Source organism: Megalobrama amblycephala, linkage group LG16 (assembly GCF_018812025.1).
Source record: "Megalobrama amblycephala isolate DHTTF-2021 linkage group LG16, ASM1881202v1, whole genome shotgun sequence".
Classification (NCBI taxonomy): domain Eukaryota; kingdom Metazoa; phylum Chordata; class Actinopteri; order Cypriniformes; family Xenocyprididae; genus Megalobrama; species Megalobrama amblycephala.
This window is the reverse complement of record NC_063059.1, coordinates 3,208,381-3,228,027: the sequence shown is the minus strand read 5'-3', so window position 1 is coordinate 3,228,027 and position 19,647 is coordinate 3,208,381. Positions and strand designations below refer to the sequence as shown.

The window sequence follows — 19,647 nt, the reverse complement described above, 5'->3', positions numbered from 1 at the left end:
CGTTTCTGAATGGTTAGTGGATAAATTTATGTAGTTGCTGTGGAGTTGATTCAACTCATCCACTAGCATGTGCCGTCATGTTCATCTTTTGTGTTGAATTGACCCTCGTTTGTGAAGCAGTCCGGCGTAAAATGACGGCATGACAACAACACTCTACTACAACAACTCTTCCTCTTCTCTAAAGCAGCCCAACATGGCCCCGCCCCCTTTGTTGTGTGTTCTCGAGGGCGGGTTTTATGTAAATTTTAGGGTTAGTGATGTCACAAACCCAGGAAGAAGCTCGTTGTAGTCCCTACCAGCTATTTGTTTTAGTCCTGAAAAAGCGATTTCTATAAAAGAAAATATCTCCTTTGCATTGAACTTTGAGCGTCGTAACTTTGTAGATGTTGTTTATGCTCTAACAGCAACATTACACACTAACTAAAGTTAAAAAAGGGAAATCATAATCAAGGACCTCTTTAAAGCACACTAGTGTGATAAACTGTGCACTTTTTATTCATATTTTATCCAAAATTGACAAAAGTATCCACAAATAACACTTTTTTTCACTCAAAAACCGAGGTACATCAGCTCAGATAAAAGAGGCTTATGATCGATCAATTACAAAAATAAATACAAAACCTCTCCTAATTGAAAGAAAACAGCCTGCCAAAAAGATTGAACCCAATATTTGATGATGATGTAGCATACAAGAGATTTATAAGCATTTTTTGCAGGTTGGTCATTTTTGATGTATTTCAACACAGCACAAGGGTTAAGCTTTTCACTCAGAGGTTGTTTCCATTAGCACTAAGGCTTTTGGGTTAGACAAACACAAATCTGCTTTATACACTCGATCACCAAAATACAGCATGGCTACTGTTTCATCACTGTACCTCACATAAAGGTCTGGTGAGCAGCAGAACTTCATTTCGGACCCCTCCGCTGTCTAACAGGGCCATACACAGGTTCATTAACCAGTCCTTGTGTCCACCAGGCTGAACTAACCAAAGGTCAGAACTGTCCAGCCTGTCTCTGGACTCTGAGGTCACTTCCATGGTCATGATGGGCTCCTGCATAAAAGAGCAGATATGTTGTGTAAGGTACAGACTGTTTTATGGGACACTTTTATTACTCCAGGTATTCTTTTTGTTGTCATTCATTAAAATATCTATTCACTCATTTGTATATTAAAGTGCCCCCATTATGCTTTTTTGGCTAACACTAATCAATGCCATCATTAGTGTTCATATCACTGTGTATCAAGTGCTCAGAAGCTCTGGAGCTGAAATTCAGATGGTAAATTCAGCTGCAAGAGGTCAACCAATCACAACAGTCTGGGCCATCTGACCAATCAGAGCAGAGGAAAGGAGGGGTTTAGATCCCCAAAACAAACAACTTGTAGCATAATAGTGGCACTTTAATGGTTCATCATTTCACAGATATTCAGCATGCAGTTGGAATCAAACATGTCCGTAAAAAGGATTTCATGTAGAGATATGCAGATGTGAAACACTTGCCCGTCTTTTGGCAGAGCGGAAGGGGTTTAGGTATGCCAACAAAGGGTCCCTTTTACTTTTATACATGTCCCCGAACTCAATCCCAGACTGAGTGGCCAAGATGTCCTTTAAACACACACCAGCAGCCTGACGCACCGCAATACTGAAATAAAAGGAGTGAGAGAGAACTGTGATGTAATTGGTGCAGGTACATTCATAATAATTAAAGAATTTGTGTTTAAGTTGATCCAAGAACAGCATGAAAGTGCAAGATCTGCAAAAGGAAGCAGTAATGAAGTGCCTGTGGTGTGTGAGTGCATTGTCCATGCAGTTCAGGATGATGAAGATCCACTGAAGAGGAACATCATGGAACAAATCGGCTGCTCTAGCATACAGCTGGTCTCTCCCATGGTGCAACGCAATGGATGATAGGTCAACTGGCCCAAGTTCTCCCAGGCACCGACCAACAGCCTCTGAGGGGCAAATGATAAAAAACATTTAAAAATTCATTTATTTTGGTAAAAGACCAATGAAATCTATTGAAATGTCTATTAGCTTTGAAGTCATGACATGTATACTAAAAGCTTTTAACAGATAAATACATTTTAAATCTACAAATTTGTCTTTCTCTTCTGAAAAACAAAACTTTTGTTCAATAGCGTAATTTTTCTTTTTTGAAGCAATGTTTACTTAAGTAAAAAATACTTAAAAAGTAGGGTAGGCAATTTCAAAGAGGCTAGCAATAGCAAGCTAGCTTTGAAAACATTAGATTTCCTCCCTTCCTTCAGAGCATCTCCATAGCCACACCTCCTTCAAAACACATGAACATTTACAGCCAGAGCAGATTCATCAAAGCATCGTGAGAGACAGTTAAATTACCGGACTTGTACCACCTGACTGCTGCAGATGCATTTCGGCGTTGACAGTGTTGCCATAGAAACGTATAATTCCGTGAACATCAGCTTCGGGTGGAACGGGTTGTGATCTCTTAATTACGGTAATTACGACATGGCATGAACGCAGAATACGGAACTTAGAGCACTTCTTTTATTGACTGCTATCAGGATGTGAAGAGAGTTTCGACCACTATAACAAGAAGTGTTTATGATTATGCCTACCCAACCTTTAAAGGCCACTGTTTTACTTCTTATACAAAATTGTTATTTCTCTTTAAAGGCACAGTATGTAAGTTTCGCCACTAGAGGTTGTTTTTTCAAAACAATAACAAAGATGTAGCTTTATGACGCCATGAATCATGGAAGCATGGAATCATGGGAATTGTCTTCACATCCACAGCTGATGGAAAGCAATCCGACAGGACTCGGGCAAAATTCATCAACATGCCATAAAATAACTGCACCCATTAAATCATGGGTGTCAAACTCATTTTAGGTTGAGGGCCGGATTGGAAAGAAATAACCATTGTGCGGGCCGAATTAATTAACTTTATTAAAAAAAAAAAAAAAAAAAAAAAAAAAAACCTTAGATTTTTAAAATAATGCTTTTTTAAATATTTTTTTGATATTGATGCACCCATTTTGATTTTTTGTGGCCAATTCCAATTTTTTTAGAAGCAAACTGGACGATTCTGATACTGGTTGCAGATTTTTTTCAAGCAAATTTACTTGTTTATTTGTTCAAAAAATATGTGTAGCTCTTTGATATTAGAGGCAAACACTGCATTTTTATCACAGTCCCAAAAAAGATGTTATGCACATGAGCATGAACAGTTTTAAATTTAAATTATTGTATAATTTCAAGATTAACAGCAAAGGTTTGTGAAATGATGCTACATAAGACAACTGCACAAATCAAAATCAGCAGACGGACTGAATGAAATGCAAATTCACTCTCTGACAGTAGGTGGCACTTATGGAACAGCAGTGACAGCGTTTCCTTGGTTACCATTACACAAAGCAGTGCTGCGTTTATAAATAGGCTACTACTTTATATGGAGATAAGAGGAAAAGCCATTGAAACTTGTCTGAAGACAGTTCCCTTCAGAGATGCATTCATATCAACCCCAATTCAATATTTTTATTATTCTTCCTATTTTTCGCAAACTGTGAGCTTGTGCATGGTAGAATATTTTCTCTGCTGGCGTGTCTGTTCTCCTCTTTGTGTCCATATTCAGCGTGTGCCTGTGTTAACATCCTGTTTATAGACTTCGTAAATTTTTCCACACAAATTAAATTTTGGTAAATTATTACAAAGTAGAGCCCGACCGATATATCGGCCGGCCGATATTATCGGCCGATATGAGCTAATTGCATTTAAATAGGCATCGGCGTTTATAACGGCCGATGAAACATGAGAAACAGAGTCTCATGCTTCACTCATGTTATGAGTGTTGCATAGTTTGCCCACCAGAGGGAGCTCTGCAACTCCCCAGTTGACAACAGCGCCAGAAATCCACTACAGAAGAAAGCTATCAGCCGAGCCTTTTGACGGTGAGTCTGTCGTTCGTCATGTGAAATGATTGTAGATTTAGTTCATAGGTAACACTTTAGAATAATGGTCATTAGTTAACATTAATGTATTAACTAACATGAACTAACCATGAGCAGTTCATTTGTTACTGTATTTGTTCATTTTTGTTAACATAAGTTAATAAAAATACAGCTGTTCATGGTTTGTTCATGTTAGTTTACGGTGCATTAACTAATGTTAACAAGATTTTAATAATGTATTAGTAAATGTTGAAATTAACATTAACAAAGATAAATAAATGCTTTATAAGTGCAGTTCATTATTAGTTCATGTTAACTAATGTAGTTAACTAATGTTAACTAATGACCATTATTCTAAAGTGTTACCAGTTCATACACTGTATATAAAACAGTGTGGTAGTTCTAGCTAACGGTCCTATCATTATCACTTCTAAATATTCTGTAACATCACTTACAGCCGCTAATGCATTGCTATATTAGATTAGCCACAAAGCTAATACCATGTTTATCAGTGGAAGAGCGCGAACGTTAATAAGAGGTCAAACTATAACGTTAGTGTTTAACTTATTCTAAATATATCTGCAGTGTTTCCCATTTAACTTATTTTAATTTTATTTTCAATTCATTGACATGGTTTTGTGGAATATTGAATTTGTTTGGTATAGCTCTTTTACTTTAACTTTAGTATAATAATTTATTTACAGTATACACACACAGACTGTTAAAACCAGCTTCAACTGGAAGTAAGTAAAACTGTTAAATGTTTAAAACCAGACTGTTTTTTGATCATTAAAAAAATATACTTTTGATGTGCAATTGTTTAGTCATTGAGACTGTAATCTAAGCTTTTTTTAACATAATCCCTTCTGGAAAATGGTTTATACAGCCCACATACATAGAACAGGCAGATATTTTGCTATTGAATGTTGTGTAAGTGTAGTTTATAGGAAATGGGTCTAATATCCAGTTTATTTTCAAAATCAAAATATCGGCTTATAAATCGGCTCTTTTCGAGTTAATATCGGCATCGGCCCCCAAAAATCCATATCGGTCGGGCTCTATTACAAAGCACTTTGTTTGCAATCCCGGAATAAAGACTGAACAAGATAAAACTAAAAAAAGTTTGGATTTATGACCGTGTGTACTAGTGCATCTCTATTTTTTTTTTTTATTATAGTTCAAATCATCCCGCGGGCCGTATGTTTGACACCCCTGCAGTAATTCATTTCAATGGGGTTATGTGTATGGCAATAGTGAAGAGCACTTACTCAAGATGTCTCCTCCTCCAGGGTGGTTAGCTGCGATTTTGCAAAGCTGAAGAAGGTTTAGAACCAGCTTAACCAGAATACAGCTGGCAGGATCGGCTAAACAAACACAAACATCAGATATGAACATGAGGCATTAAGACAGTGCTAGTAGGGTTAAATATAAAAAGCTACAGCAAATTGATCTGACTGTTGTATACAAATTCTCATTAATGTGATTCTGACCATGGCATTCTTTCAAGAGTTGTCCTATCTGCTGTTTATGGCTGTGAAGTTGCCTTTTCAAATCTTTCAATCCCTCCAAACGAGCCAGGGGCAAAGAATCACAAGACGTCACAGACAGAAAATGCTCAATTTCCTGCAATAGACAGAAAAATTGGAGGGAAAGGCACATAAAACAAATTTTAATAAGAACAGAACAACATAAGAACAAATTGTCAATGTTAAGCAATAGGCTTGAATCTGAAAAGTAGTATCATCAACCAATTACAAATGACCTAATTTCAAATTCAACTTCTCCAATTTATATTTAGTTCATTATAAACCCACAACACAACATTTAGATATTTTTAGACATGTTAAAGGTGCAGTAAGCGATTTCTGAGAAACACTTTTGATGTTTGAAATCAAACCAATCAGACACACCCCTCCCTTCATTGCTCCGCCCCCAAAATACACGAACAAGCAATGCAAGAGTGGATGTGTCTTTATCATAGCTGAAGTGATGCAAAATGTGAAAATAAAGCAAAGATGATGAACAAATGACAAGGAAGAACAAAAAATGAACATACAGTACACAAGAGTATATACAAGCTAGAGATCACTGTTAGTCGCCAGCAGCACAGCAGCTCCAGACAAACAATCACACTCAAAACTGACCTGTTACTAGAGCTAACATCACAACAACAGCATATTTCCATCTGTGAAACAGCAAAATGGAGGTCCATACTCATGTATGGAGCAGAAACAACACAACCTCGCTGTCTGTTTTCAGGCCTTCCCCCTTAGGTCTCTCCAGCTCTGGAAAGCTTTTCAAATATTAAAGGTGGACTCAGTAGTATTTCAAATACACTGTTTGGAAGTTAGTCGGGCCGATACCAACAACAAACGTCTAACCAATCAGCATTAGAGGGCGTATAATGGTCGAGGAGAGAGAACGAGCAAGAGGGAGATTTGAAAATAAGAAAAAAAAAACCTGCAGAACGAAAGATGAGACACAATACAAAAGCTCAAAAGAATATCACTGGAATGAAGGTTTATGACTGGGCAAGCGCTTTAGGACCCGGTTTATATTAGAAAAGCTTTCCAGCACTGGAGAGAGATAAGAGGGAAGGCCTGAAAACAGACGCGGAGGCTGATTTGATTCCTCTTCTCATGCGAGTAACACTGGGGTTTGACCGTCTGAAGCTGCTGTTCTGTTGGCGATTTTGGAGGCGGACCAATGAAGAGAGGGGTGTGTTTGTTTGGGTTGATTTCAAATATCAACAGTGTTCAACAACGAATTTGAGAAATCACATACAGCATCGTTAACGCAGGTCCTAAAGCTCTTGCCTGATCATAACTCTTCTTTTCCCTCTGATCTTTTCTCTTTTGTAATGTCTCTCAGCCATCTCTCTTTCTACAGTCTTTCTTCAAATCTCCCTCTTGCTCACTCTGTCTCCTCCCACATCATGTGTGGACACGCCCCTTACTGCTGTTTGGCTCACTCTCTCTCCTCCCCCATCATGAGCAGACACGCCCCCTATTGCTGTTTGGCTCACTCTCTCTCCTCCCCCATCATGAGCAGACACGCCCCCTATTGCTGTTTGGCTCACTCTCCTCCCCCATCATGAGTGGACACACCCCCTACTGCTGATTGTCCCACTATTTCCTCCCCATTATGAGCAGACACGCCCCCTACTGCTGATTGGCTCACTCTCTCTCCTCCCCCATCATGAGCGGACACGCCCCCTACTGCTGATTGGCTCACTCTCTCTCCTCCCCATCATGAGTGGACACGCCCCCTACTGCTGATTGGCTCACTCTCTCTCCTCCCCCATCATGAGCAGACACGCCCCCTACTGCTGATTGGCTCACTCTCTCTCCTCCCCCATCATGAGCAGACACGCCTCCTATTGCTGATTGGCCGACTCTCTCCCCCATCACGAGCAGACACGCCCCCTATTGCTGATTGGCTCACTCTCTCTCCTCCCCCATCATGAGCAGACATGCCTCCTATTGTTGATTGGCCGACTCTCTCCCCTCCCCCATCATGAGCAGACACGTCTCCTATTGCTGATTGGCCGACTCTCTCCTCTTCCCCATCATGAGCAGACACGCCCCCTATTGCTAATTGGCTCACTCTCTCTCCTCCCCCATCATGAGCAGACACGCCTCCTATTGCTGATTGGCCGACTCTCTCCCCCATCACGAGCAGACACGCCCCCTATTGCTGATTGGCTCACTCTCTCTCCTCCCCCATCACGAGCAGACACGCCCCCTATTGCTGTTTGGCCCACTCACGCCCCCTACTGCTGATTGGCTCACTCTCTCCCCTCCCCCATCATGAGTAGACACGCCCTCTATTGCTGATTGGCCCACTCTCTCTCCTCCCCCTATTATGAGCGGACACACACCCTACCGCTGATTGGCCCACTCTCCTCCCCCCATCATGTGTGGACACACCCCATACTGCTGATTGGCTACAAGAGTGTTGTTGTGCTCAGTCCGATCCACTTTCAATAGTGTTTTTTAGAAAACACTTACTGCACCTTTAATGTTAAATAATATGTGTCTATGCAGCATTCCTGAAAAAGAAGAGGATGTTGACCTGTCTGAGAGTGAAGGCTCCTGTGCTGTATTTGAGCGCATGTTGGGCGGCTCTGAGCTCTCTGAAGCTTGGTCGGTCAGGGAAAGGCTCCAACAGGGGAATGGACTCTCTCAACATTCGGTTCTCCGGGTTTTCTATTACCAGGAACCTAAGCAGACTGAGGACCTTAAAGCAGCCACATGTACAACATGTTATATAATGAATAATCAGTCAAATCATGCATCACACTTGTAAACAGGGATGGGTGATATATTGCAAATTTACAATGTATTTTTATTTTGTTAGTGAACACTGTTAATCTTGTAATTGACTCAATTGTGCTTTAAATCCGAACCATAATCCAGTTTTGCCTCTGAAGGTCTTACGGGTTTGGAACGACATGAGGGTGGGTAATTAATGACAGAATTTTCATTTTTGGGTGAACTAACCCTTTTAAGGGCTGATTTTTTTTTCAAAGATTGTTTGTCTTATTTTAAATAATTTTAAGTCATCTTGAGGCCCCTTGGAAGTTTGCTGAAGCACCCTAGTTGAGAACCTGTGCTCTTGGTTGTGACTAAGATAACAGTTCATGCACAAGCACTTTGCTCTCTCACCTGCTGAGATATGGCAGACTGTTCAGTGACCTGTGCTGTGAGAGTACCCACAATGACCTGCAGGTGGCTCTCTAGAGCATCATCACAGTACTCCACAGCCGTCTGACAGACCAGCGAGAGCAGGTCACAGCACAGGGACAGACTGCGAGTGGACACCTCATCCTGCTGACATGATCTGCAGCAGAAAACAACAGCTCAGTAATTCACAGCAAAATCAGCCTGTAGACTCTGCTTCTCAACCTGTCTCCAACTAATGACTACTAATGATTCATTTGCCATCTAGCTGATATTTTTTGTAAACAAATAGGACCCTAAAACAGCTCTAATGTGTGTGTGTGAGAGCAGACCTGCTGTTGATGTGGTGAATAAGTGTATAGATGATGTCACGCAGCACAAACGCCCAGGCTCCGCCCAGCCCGTCCTTCACCTCCTTGAGCAGCAGGCTGACAAATAGGTGGTACATCATCAGTATGCGGTGCCTCTCGTAGGCGTTGGTGGTCTCAGCAGCCTTCTGACAGATTGCTATGAGAATCCTCTGAATGGACATCTGGAACAAACAGAACAAACACAGACTTGCTGCACATGTATACAGGAGCTCAGGGAAATATGAATACGCAAGTTTCAGTGGGAGGCTCACAGGAGTCTTGGACAGGATGGCGACTAGAGACTTGTGGTTGGCACTGTGGCATTTGCTCAGGTAATCCAGCGTGGCTTTGATCACATATGAGCTGAAGAATGGTGGGTTTGGTGCAGGATCCAACTCCCTAATTACAAAAATACAACATGTTCATGAAATTTCTTATGATTCATATAGGGTGGCAATAATATAATACGTTCCAAGTGGAAATATCAATGAATTTCTCAATGCTGGATGAGCATTTGAGTGCATATGTTTTTTTATGCACATTTTTTGAATTTATGTGCCATTTCCATCCAGTGTTTCTTTTTTTCTGCATTACAAATAGGTGGATGGAAACATAGCTATTTTCAATAAGTGTGAAAGTTCTTAAAGTTACAGTATGTTTTCATAGTGTATCAACTCTCTTTTATCTGTTTTATCTCAAATAAACAATGAATATTGATTCCTCATGTTATAATCCTTTTAATGATCTGTAAGGTGGCATGATAAGAAATAAATATACCCAGTAAATTTTTGTAGATCTCCACTATCCGCTCCTGCTGTCTCATGCAGTGTCATCAACAGCTCCACCACAATGTCAGCCAGGTTGTTGCAAATCAAACTGTCAATTTGCTGAAGGAAAAAAGAAATTAATTAATTAATTAATTAAATTAAAGAGTTCAACTGTGTATATAAATAATAGACTGTATATAAATAACAGATGTCGACCAATAGTGGATTTTACCGATACAGATAACTAGGTTGGACCACACTGGCTGATAACCAATTAACCATCCGATAACTTTTTAAAACTGACACTGAACGAAAACATACAAAAATACTCCAATTACAGCCCGAATTCTGGAAGTTTGGACGTTTTTTAAATTTGAATAAAATGAAAACTAAAAGACTTTCAAATCACATGAGGCAATATTTTATTCACAATAGAACATAGATAACATAACAAATGTTTAAACAGAGAAATTTTACACTTTTATCCACTAAATGAGCTCATTTCAAATTTGACGCCTGCTACAGGTCTCAAAAAAAGTTGGGACGGGGGCATGTTTACCATGGTGTAGCATCTTCTTTTCAAAACAGTGTGAAGATGTCTGGGCATCGAGGTTATGAGTTTCTGGAGTTTGGTGTTGAAATTTGGTCCCATTCTTGCCTGATATAGGTTTCGGTTGTAGGTTGTGGTCGTCTTTGGTGTATTTTTCTCTATAGGTGAAAGATCTGGACTGCAGACAGGCCAGTTCAGCACCCGGACTCTTCTACGACGAAGCCATGCTGTTGTAATAGCTGCAGTATGTGGTTTTGCATTGTCCTGCTGAAATACACAAGGCCTTCCCTGAAATAGACGTCGTCTGGAGGGGAGCATATGTTGCTCTAAAACCTTTATATACCTTTCATCATTCATAGTGCCTTCCAAAACATGCAAGCTGCCCATACCGTATGCACTTATGCACCCCCATACCATCAGAGATGCTGGCTTTTGAACTGAACACTGATAACACGCTGGAAGGTCTCTGGATCATGTTCACATATGGCTTCCTTTTTGCATGATAGAGCTTTAGTTGGCATCTGCAGATGGCACGGCGGATTGTGTTTACCGACAATGGTTTAGTTGGCATCTGCAGATGGCACGGCAGATTGTGTTTACCGACAGTGGTTTAGTTGGCATCTGCAGATGGCACGGCGGATTGTGTTTACCGACAATGGTTTCTGGAAGTATTCCTGGGCCCATTTAGTAAAGTCATTGACACAATCATGCCGATGAGTGATGCGGTGTCTCGTCTGACGGCCCAAAGACCACGGGTCTCCAATAAAGGACTTTGGCCTTCAGTTTCTTTCTCCAGTTTCTCTGAATCTTTTGACGTTATGCACTGTAGATGATGAGAAGCCTTTGCAATTTGACGTTGAGGAACATTGTTTTTAAAGTATTCCACAATCTTTTTATGCACTCTTTCACAGCTCTTCCCATCGATTAATTTAATTAGTTGCTAGATGTTCTCCCAGCTGAATCTTTTCAAAATTTCTTGCTTTTTCAGCCATTTGTTGCCCCCATGCCAACTTTTTTGAGACCTGTAGCAGGCATCGAATTTGAAATGAGCTCATTTAGTGGATAAAAGTGTAAAAATTCTCAGTTTAAACATTTGTTATGTTATCTATGTTCTACTGTGAATAAAATATTGGCTCATGTGATTTAAAAGTCTTTTAGTTTTCATTTTTATTCAAATTTAAAAAACGTCTCAACTTTTCCAGAATTCGGGCTGTAAACTAGTGCTGAATAAAAAAAGTCAGTGCTGAACCATAAAAATGTACTATACTTATTAAATTAAGTACAGTACAATGTTAATATATTAATTATACCTTGATCATTCATGTTAGTTCATACTGAATTAACTAATGTTAACAGATACAACTTTAAAATTTAAAATGTATAAGATTATGTTGAAATTAATGATCTAACAATGAACAATACTCCTACAGCATTTAATAACCTTAGGTAATGTTACAGATGGACTCTCATTATAAAGTGTTACCATTTCATATAATCCAAACAGTCATGCTTAAAGATGGTCCTCTTTCAATTTCTACACAAAGGCCATAGCATTGAAATTAGACACATATATATATATATATATATTATGTATACTCTCACATGCTATTGGCATATATTTTAGAACACTTAAAGATTATCCAATAAAAAATAACAAAATATGTGTTACAGTGACGATAAAAAAAATAACTTAAATTGGATGAATTTATGATTTATTTCTGTCAGCTGCAAGAAAATTTCAACTTGCTTTCTCACATCACTAGCTTTAAATACGCACCTCTGCTTACAAACGAATACATAAAAATGACCAGCTGGTGGATATAAAATAATGCAAAGAGATGGTAGCAATCCTGACATCAAACATTTTGGTCAGACCTCTGTGTGTTTTTGTCACATTGTTTTAACCAAACAAACAAACTGCTGTTCTCCACTGATGCAGAATCTAGTCAACAAATTAATTACTTTATAATGATATGAAAACACGTATGGAAGTGTACCGTATACATAGTGTTTCGGTGTCTGTTTTAAAATCCGCACAGTTTTTATTCCACCTCTAGAGGCTGCTCTCGTACTGTATAATGACAGCGGACTCTTCTCAGATGCTCCAGGAACGGATGCAACCCGGAAAAACTATCTGTATGGAATTTTGCCGATAACTGATTGTTCCAGCAATAGGTTATCGCTAACTTATTGGTGCAGATTAATCAGTAAAATAAAAATTTCTTGAGCTGTGTACCAATTTTACCAATTGTGTACTAACTGCATCTACAGAAAGATATAAACAGGTCTAAGTGTAGATGAGTATTGTACTAAATATCAGTTGAATTAATTGGAACACCACTGTATCCTCACCTGCTTTCCCAGGCAGTTGCTGTTCTTCAGTATGTCATACACCATGTGAGCTTTCTCTCTCTGCTGGGCCACATGGGTGTCTTGCCCGGCGAGGGCGAAGTGAGGCAGGATGTTCACCATGATCTTGGGGAAGCAGTTAGCCAGCAGCTGCTTCCAGTCCTGAGCCAAGTGATCCCCAATGGATTTCACCTCCTCAAAGTCATTCAGGAAGACCAGGTGCGGGATCAGCACATGGTAGGATGACCTAAAATTTTAATACATACTATCTAAGACTTTTTAGGATCCAAGGGAACCTTGTTTTTGTGAGATTCAGCCTAGTAAACAGGAAGATGACAGAAGCACATACCTGTAAAACTCTTCCAGACTGCAGTAGCCCAGCAGTGTGTAGGGGAAGGACTGCAGCGTGTACCTCGAGTCGGACTGTTTTTGGTTCAGCCACTCGGCCACTAGGTAATATAGGTGTGAATTAATTAAACTCTTAGAGTCCCTGTACCCAAGCGACCGGGACACGCCTCTTAGCACCTGCAGAGTCGCCACAGAACAACATTTTAATGGAGTATACAAAGAAACATCTGTACAGTTCAATGTTGAACATCTTTACATTTCTTCACCTTTCTGATGAGCTGTTCATCAATGTTGTTCTCTTTGTAGGACTGGAAGAGCGCAAACAGGGCTTGCTTCTCACACACAGGGCTGCAGGACATCACCATAGAGACACTTTTCAGCAAGGTTGCCCGTCGATTAAAGGTCTCGTCGGGTAAGTCTTCTGAAGGACAGTTCTTCTGCAGAACAACAGCATTACAGAATTAGAAGTCTATTCTTAGGACGTCAAACCAAGTCAATATCAAATCTAAACCAAGATGTTTTAATTTAAATTAGGGCTGTCAATTGTTAACATGTTAAATTACAGTGAAAAATTACTTGTTAATATTATTAACGCATTTAACTCACTTGCCCCGCCCCAGACCAACGTAGGCCATCTGATATTTCAGTTGATTGATGACGAATGTAGTTGCAATGACCCTAAAATTCAAGATATGGGGCAAAAAATGCCCTGTTTGAGTTTTTGTCTCATGTTTACATCATATGATATAGTTAAGCTATATCACACAAGCAACGAGTGCAATATCACACGAGTGCTGTTTTCTGTCCAGAACAGCACGAGTGCAAATGTGATACTGATTTTATTCAACAGTTCGATAAATAAGAAGCTAATATTGTGTTATTTTATTCAATGTTTTGCTCAATTTCACCAACAAAAATATAAAGACAAAGCAGAACTTTTCATCTCAGAGAAACACACAGTGGCATTTCATTTCTGAATCTGCGTTTTGAACGAACAGATGAACCATAGGCTTGTTGGACTTGAAGTGGCGTTGAACAGACCAAGTCCAACAAGCCTAATGATTCAATGGACCATTCATAAAGAGAGCCATTCACTTCACTCCTGAATTAATCAGCCGTTTGAACGAATCGAATGAATCAATGACTCAATGAGTCAATCATTCAGACATTTACAGCCACCTACTGGCAGTTTTAGTTTCTTATTTAGAGTATAATTTCATTAAAAAATAATTTCATATTTCGATAGTAATAAAAAAAAAAAAAAAAAAAAAAAAAAAAACATTAACCCCTTTAAGACCTGAAGGCTTTTTTTAGAGTTTTTTTTCCCCTGAGCGACACACACAAAAGTAAAGACTCATAACTCCAAAACTGTAGCAAGGAGAGTCAAAAGGTAGGTATCATTTGATAGAACACTTTTTAAATTTTAAGAAAATATAAATGACATTACATTTGGACATTTTCATGCTGAGAAACAGCTGATAAAAGACAAAAAATATATACAATTTTTTAAAATAATTTCTCTTTTTTTATTATTTGACATGGAATAACTCAGGAATGCAATAAGATCGGATAAAAATTATTTTTTGGTGATGCTCTCCTACATGTGAGCTACATCTGGTTCAAATTTCGTGGTGATAGCATAAAGTTTAGTTTAATAAATTGTTATTCATTTTTTCCGCAGCCAGGTGGCGCCAACGGTCGGTAAACTCCGGTTTAGAGGAGCTTCTCAGCACTCGTTCGAGTTTTTTAAAATGGTTAGATGCATTAAAAATATGAGATTCTAAGCTTTAAAATGATATCTATTTTCTGTTATTCCAGGTTGGAAAACGAACATGGATGGGTCCGGGATCATTGGATACACACTGCATCCCAGAGAGATGAGAGACATGTTTTTAGCCAAGTATGTTAAATCATTCCATGAGTAATATCTTGTGATCAATGCAATATATTATAGTCATTTTCTATGATCTGTGCATTTTTCATGAAGTTATGAGCACGTGAAATATACATATTTGTATTCAGTTAGCAGCTGTGCTATTTTTGTTGTAAATGCATATTACTCAGACTCATTAGAGGGTGAAAACAACGCAACAGAAGCATGTTGGAGGCTTGATATGAAAGTTTAAAGTCTCTGGTTTTGTATGCAAAAAGAATTTTTGTGCTACCTATATGGATTCAATTTTTATTGGCTCTTAAAGAGAGACACGCAAATGGGAGCGCCGACGCTCCATCCGGTCTTAAAGGGTTAAAGGTATAGTTCACCCAAAAATGAAAATTCAGTCATCATTTACTCACCCTCATGGTCCAAAAGTTCATGTGTAATACATTTTATGTTAGCCAAATAAAACATTTCTTGCTGAAGCTACTTTTTGTAATGTCTATTTGATGCTTTACACAATAATGACAATTAATTCATTACACAATAATGCGATTAATTCATTAATTCACGTAATTAATTAGATTAAAAAAATTTAATTTAAGCCTAAATTAAATTTCAGAGCATTCAAAAACTTGTTTACTTAAAATCTTTGTATCTCTGATCTATTATTTTTGTTGCTGTTGTTTTTGTTCTACCGTTTGTAATTTGTGTTCTTTATTTTATGACTGACTATTTACTGGAATAATTACTTGCAAAAACTTCTTAATTGATATATGACTTTGTTTTCATGTAATATTTATAAATCTACACAATTAATTTTGTTTAGTTAAAATGTAATTTTTAAAATAAAGGAATATGTTTTTGCTGTGGCATCAGAACTCAATGGTATACATATCAGCTCACGAAATTTTAGTGTTGTAACAACCCAGGTCTTTTCCATAATTATTTGACTGGTTATGTCATAAATTACCTATAATCAGATAAAGATCAAACAAACACGAATCTTGCCCTTAGTTCTGAGAATGTATTATAATATCTAAAGTCATCTGATTAACTTCAAAATCCATTTATGCAATGGTCAAGATTTATTAAAACAAGTACAATTTCAAAGCACGTTAATTCACATTTCAATTTAATTAAAAATTGTATTTCTGATGAACAAATAAAATAGGCGTCTAGTCAAAATCATAAATAAGTTTATCTTTAATTTCTAGTAAACTGTGGTGTCATTTATCTTGAGTGCATTTACATGTCAACAACCTGATGATAACCGTCAAAAGAAATCTGATCATAAACCCCCATTTTAAGGATTTACAAACAAATCAATATAATGCCAATGCTGGATTTTGACTTGAAGTTCTCACAGAAGTCAGATATGAGCACATAAAAGGGTAAAGCTATTTAGGCCATTTACACGTAAGCATAAAAAGCAAGACTGCATATAAACACACTACTTGTTTAGACATTCAGATGAAGGTCGAAGAGTTGTACCTGCCCCCTCATTCCCTCCTGAGCCTTGAGGTAAATGTTCTCAAATGCCGTCTGCTGATTCTTCAGAGGAAGCATCATCTTCCCACCGCTATCCAGTCCTTTTTTAAGGAACAAGCTAGAATTTTCGTGTGTATAATAGAAGATCAGTTTCAGTTGAACAGGTTATATTAGCGTTTACTTCAGCAGAAAGAAGGAGTGCTGAGCCCACCTCTCCACAAAGAGAGCCGCCAACATGCACACATGGTGATGGGGATCTGCTAGATGAGACGAGAGAACCACAGACACTGGCAGCTCCTCCTCCCTCAGAGTTAGCACCGCCCACTTACAGCATGGGTCCACCTTGTAAAAAAATTAATTAACAGGTAAAGCAGAATACTAGATATGCAAACCTCTCCTGGAAACAGCTGTTTACATGGACTCGAAAGCAGAAAGATGTATAAATAAATATAAAATAATACTATTTAAAAGAGTACATTTACCATTTCCTATTTATTTTGTACTATTATACTGGAATAAAAATGATACTGTACTAACCTCCAGCAAAGCCAGTAAACACTGCCTTAGTGCCACTCTCACAGCTGAAGTACATCTGCCAGATTTCCCTAAGATGCTGTAGAAAGAGACTGAATTTAACCTTAAGAAGATCTTGAAGAATCGCTTTGTGCTATCTGGGTTATGTATTAAAGTAAAATAATCTCTAAAACATTTTAAAATCAGAAATATCATGGTAATACCATAGTTTTATATATACCATGGTTAGAGCTGCACGATTCTGGATAAAATGAGAATCACGATTTATTGGTTTCAATTAGAGATTCTCCCATGATTCTGAATATAAAACTAAACAAAATAACATGTAATTTACTAGAGGTTCTGACTAAATATTAATTGCTTGACTCTAAATGTTTATTTAATTTAAATGAATTATTTTTTTAAAATAAATGGTTTGGAATTAATTCAATGACTCATTAATAATACTTGTTTCATTACTGGATGAATCAATGTTTTTGAACAAATCTTTTGAATGAATGATTCAATGACAAATATATTTTTAACAGTCACTTGTCGCCACCTAGTGGAATAAGATGTCGTTATTTGAAGTGCCAAGTTACTTTCAAAGGTCGGTTTAACTCTATTTTGATTGCTATCATAGACATCCGTATCCAAACTTGAAACTTTACAACCATTTACACGACACCATTTTCAATTAAAAACAGAAAACTTTGGCCGTTCATTTACACAAAAACACGTTTTGGGGGCTTCTGAAAATGGGTTTCAAAGAAAAATCTGTCATCAGAATGATTTGGTTTAATTTCCTCCCAGAAGCGTCTCACATGATTAAGTTCCCAACAGCGATTATTGTGTTTCGTCTGTCATTTATGATGGAGGAAAAAGAGCCTCAGTGGCTTCCCTGATTACAGCAACTTCCATTTTTATTACAGATATTGAGCACCAATTTCCCAGGAAATGACAATTTTGTCCTCTTGAACACATGGGATGGAAACGCTGCTTTATTCACAAATGTTTTATGTGATATTTCCATTAGTTAAATTCACATCTTTGAACGGAAACATAGCAACTGATTCTGTTACTTTCCTGTGTATTATTGTGGAGCTGCTTTGAAACTATTTCTATTGTATAAAGGCTGATTTATACTTCTGCGTCAGACGTACGCCGGGCCTCTGCGCCGTAGACTACGCATCGGATATATTTCTGCAAAGTTGTCTGCATCGATGTACAACATGCAGACCGCTAGTAGGCAGTGTCTGCGGTCATGTTGAGTATGAAGGTAAAACCCGAAGAACAGAAGCAGCAGCTTGTCATGTACGTTGTCAGAGAAGCTCCAGAAGTGATGGCAGCAAATAGGCAATGAGTTTTGTTGCATTTTAACGGTGCGTGTCCCCTAAAACAGAGCGTTTTCTCATTCCTGTGGAGGATGAAAACACTCGTTCTTCTCCGCTTGCTCCACGGCAGTTTTTTGACCTGAGGGAGGGGTTCTAGTGAATCAATCACAGCGCTTGCGGTCCACGTAAAATTGACACGTTGTTACATAAGCTATGCGTGCAGCGGCGTACACTCGACGCAGAAGTATAAATCAGCTTAATGCGCTATAAATTAAAGGTGACTTGACTTGACAAGTGTTCCCAAAGGAATAATTGAGTTCTTTCAGTCAAAGTTTGTTGCTCACCAAAATCCTGACATGACTTTGAGCAGAGCTCCTCTGATATGCGCCATGTCATCGTCCTGCTCGCTCACAGGAGGAGAGCGGCCCAGACAGCGGATGGACGGCAGAAGAGAGCACAGGACGGCGGCACACACCTCCTGGTCTTGCCGATACAGAGAACAAACATCTCTGTGTGAAAACCCCCCAAAAAAGGAATTAGAAAAAAATTGTTATTGGAATACACTACTGGCTAAATCCAAGTTTTTCTAATGTTTTGTTAAGAAATCTCTTCTGCTCACTATGGCTGCATTTAATTGAGCAAAATCAAAACAGCAAAAACAGTAATATTGTGAACTATTATTACAATTTAAAAGAAATGTTTTTTTTTTTTTTTAAATTTATGTTAAATGTAATTTATTCCTGTGATCAAAGCTGAATTTTCAGCATCATTACTCCAGTCTTCAGTGTCACATGATCCTTCAGAAATCATTCTGATATGATGATTTGCTGCTCAAGAAACATTTATGATTATTATCAATGTTGAAAACTTAATTGCTTAAAATTTTTGTAAAATCGTGATACACTACCATTCAAACATTTGGGGTAAGATGTTTTTTTTTTTTAAAAAAGAGAGTGATTAATACTTTTATTCAACTTTTATTGATCCATTAAATGGATCAAAAGTGACAGACATTCATAATATTATTACAAAAGATTTTGGTAACACTTTACAATAGTAATAATTAATCTGTTAACATTAGTTAATGTATGAACTAACAAGAACTAACAATAAGCAAAACATTTGTTACAGTATTTATTAACCTTTGTTAATGTTAGTTGGTACAAATCCAGCTGTTCATTGTTTGGTCATGTTAGTTCACAGTGCATTAACTAATGTTAACAAATACAACACTATTTTAATAATGTATAACATTAACGAAGATTAATAAATGTTGTAGAAGTGTTGTTCATTCGAAGTTCATGCTAAACTAAAATAACTAAAGTAGTTAACTAATGTTAACTAATGAAAACTTGTTGTAAAGTGTTACCAAGATTCCCATTTCAAATAAAATGCTGTTCTTCTGAAAATGCATCATGGTTTCCACAAAAATTAAGCAGTAAAAACTGTTTTCAACATT

General features: G+C 38.0%; 1 protein-coding gene across 1 annotated transcript in view; it reads right to left on the bottom strand.

Annotated features, from left to right (window-relative positions):
* The window catches only part of atm (ATM serine/threonine kinase), a 74,710-nt gene that overhangs the window by 33,831 nt on the left and 21,232 nt on the right, over window positions 1–19,647 (bottom strand). Inside the window, exons 19-35 of the mRNA XM_048160175.1 lie at window positions 18,533–18,697; window positions 16,879–16,954; window positions 16,553–16,683; window positions 16,345–16,459; window positions 13,241–13,411; window positions 12,976–13,151; window positions 12,630–12,873; window positions 9,738–9,847; window positions 9,233–9,359; window positions 8,943–9,142; window positions 8,596–8,770; window positions 8,003–8,167; window positions 5,419–5,551; window positions 5,197–5,292; window positions 1,780–1,951; window positions 1,500–1,641; window positions 876–1,052 (exon numbers count right to left, since the gene is read on the bottom strand). Coding sequence (XP_048016132.1) covers window positions 876–1,052; window positions 1,500–1,641; window positions 1,780–1,951; window positions 5,197–5,292; window positions 5,419–5,551; window positions 8,003–8,167; window positions 8,596–8,770; window positions 8,943–9,142; window positions 9,233–9,359; window positions 9,738–9,847; window positions 12,630–12,873; window positions 12,976–13,151; window positions 13,241–13,411; window positions 16,345–16,459; window positions 16,553–16,683; window positions 16,879–16,954; window positions 18,533–18,697 — 2,575 coding nt within the window. The remainder of the gene's footprint in view (window positions 1–875; window positions 1,053–1,499; window positions 1,642–1,779; window positions 1,952–5,196; window positions 5,293–5,418; window positions 5,552–8,002; window positions 8,168–8,595; window positions 8,771–8,942; window positions 9,143–9,232; window positions 9,360–9,737; window positions 9,848–12,629; window positions 12,874–12,975; window positions 13,152–13,240; window positions 13,412–16,344; window positions 16,460–16,552; window positions 16,684–16,878; window positions 16,955–18,532; window positions 18,698–19,647) is intronic.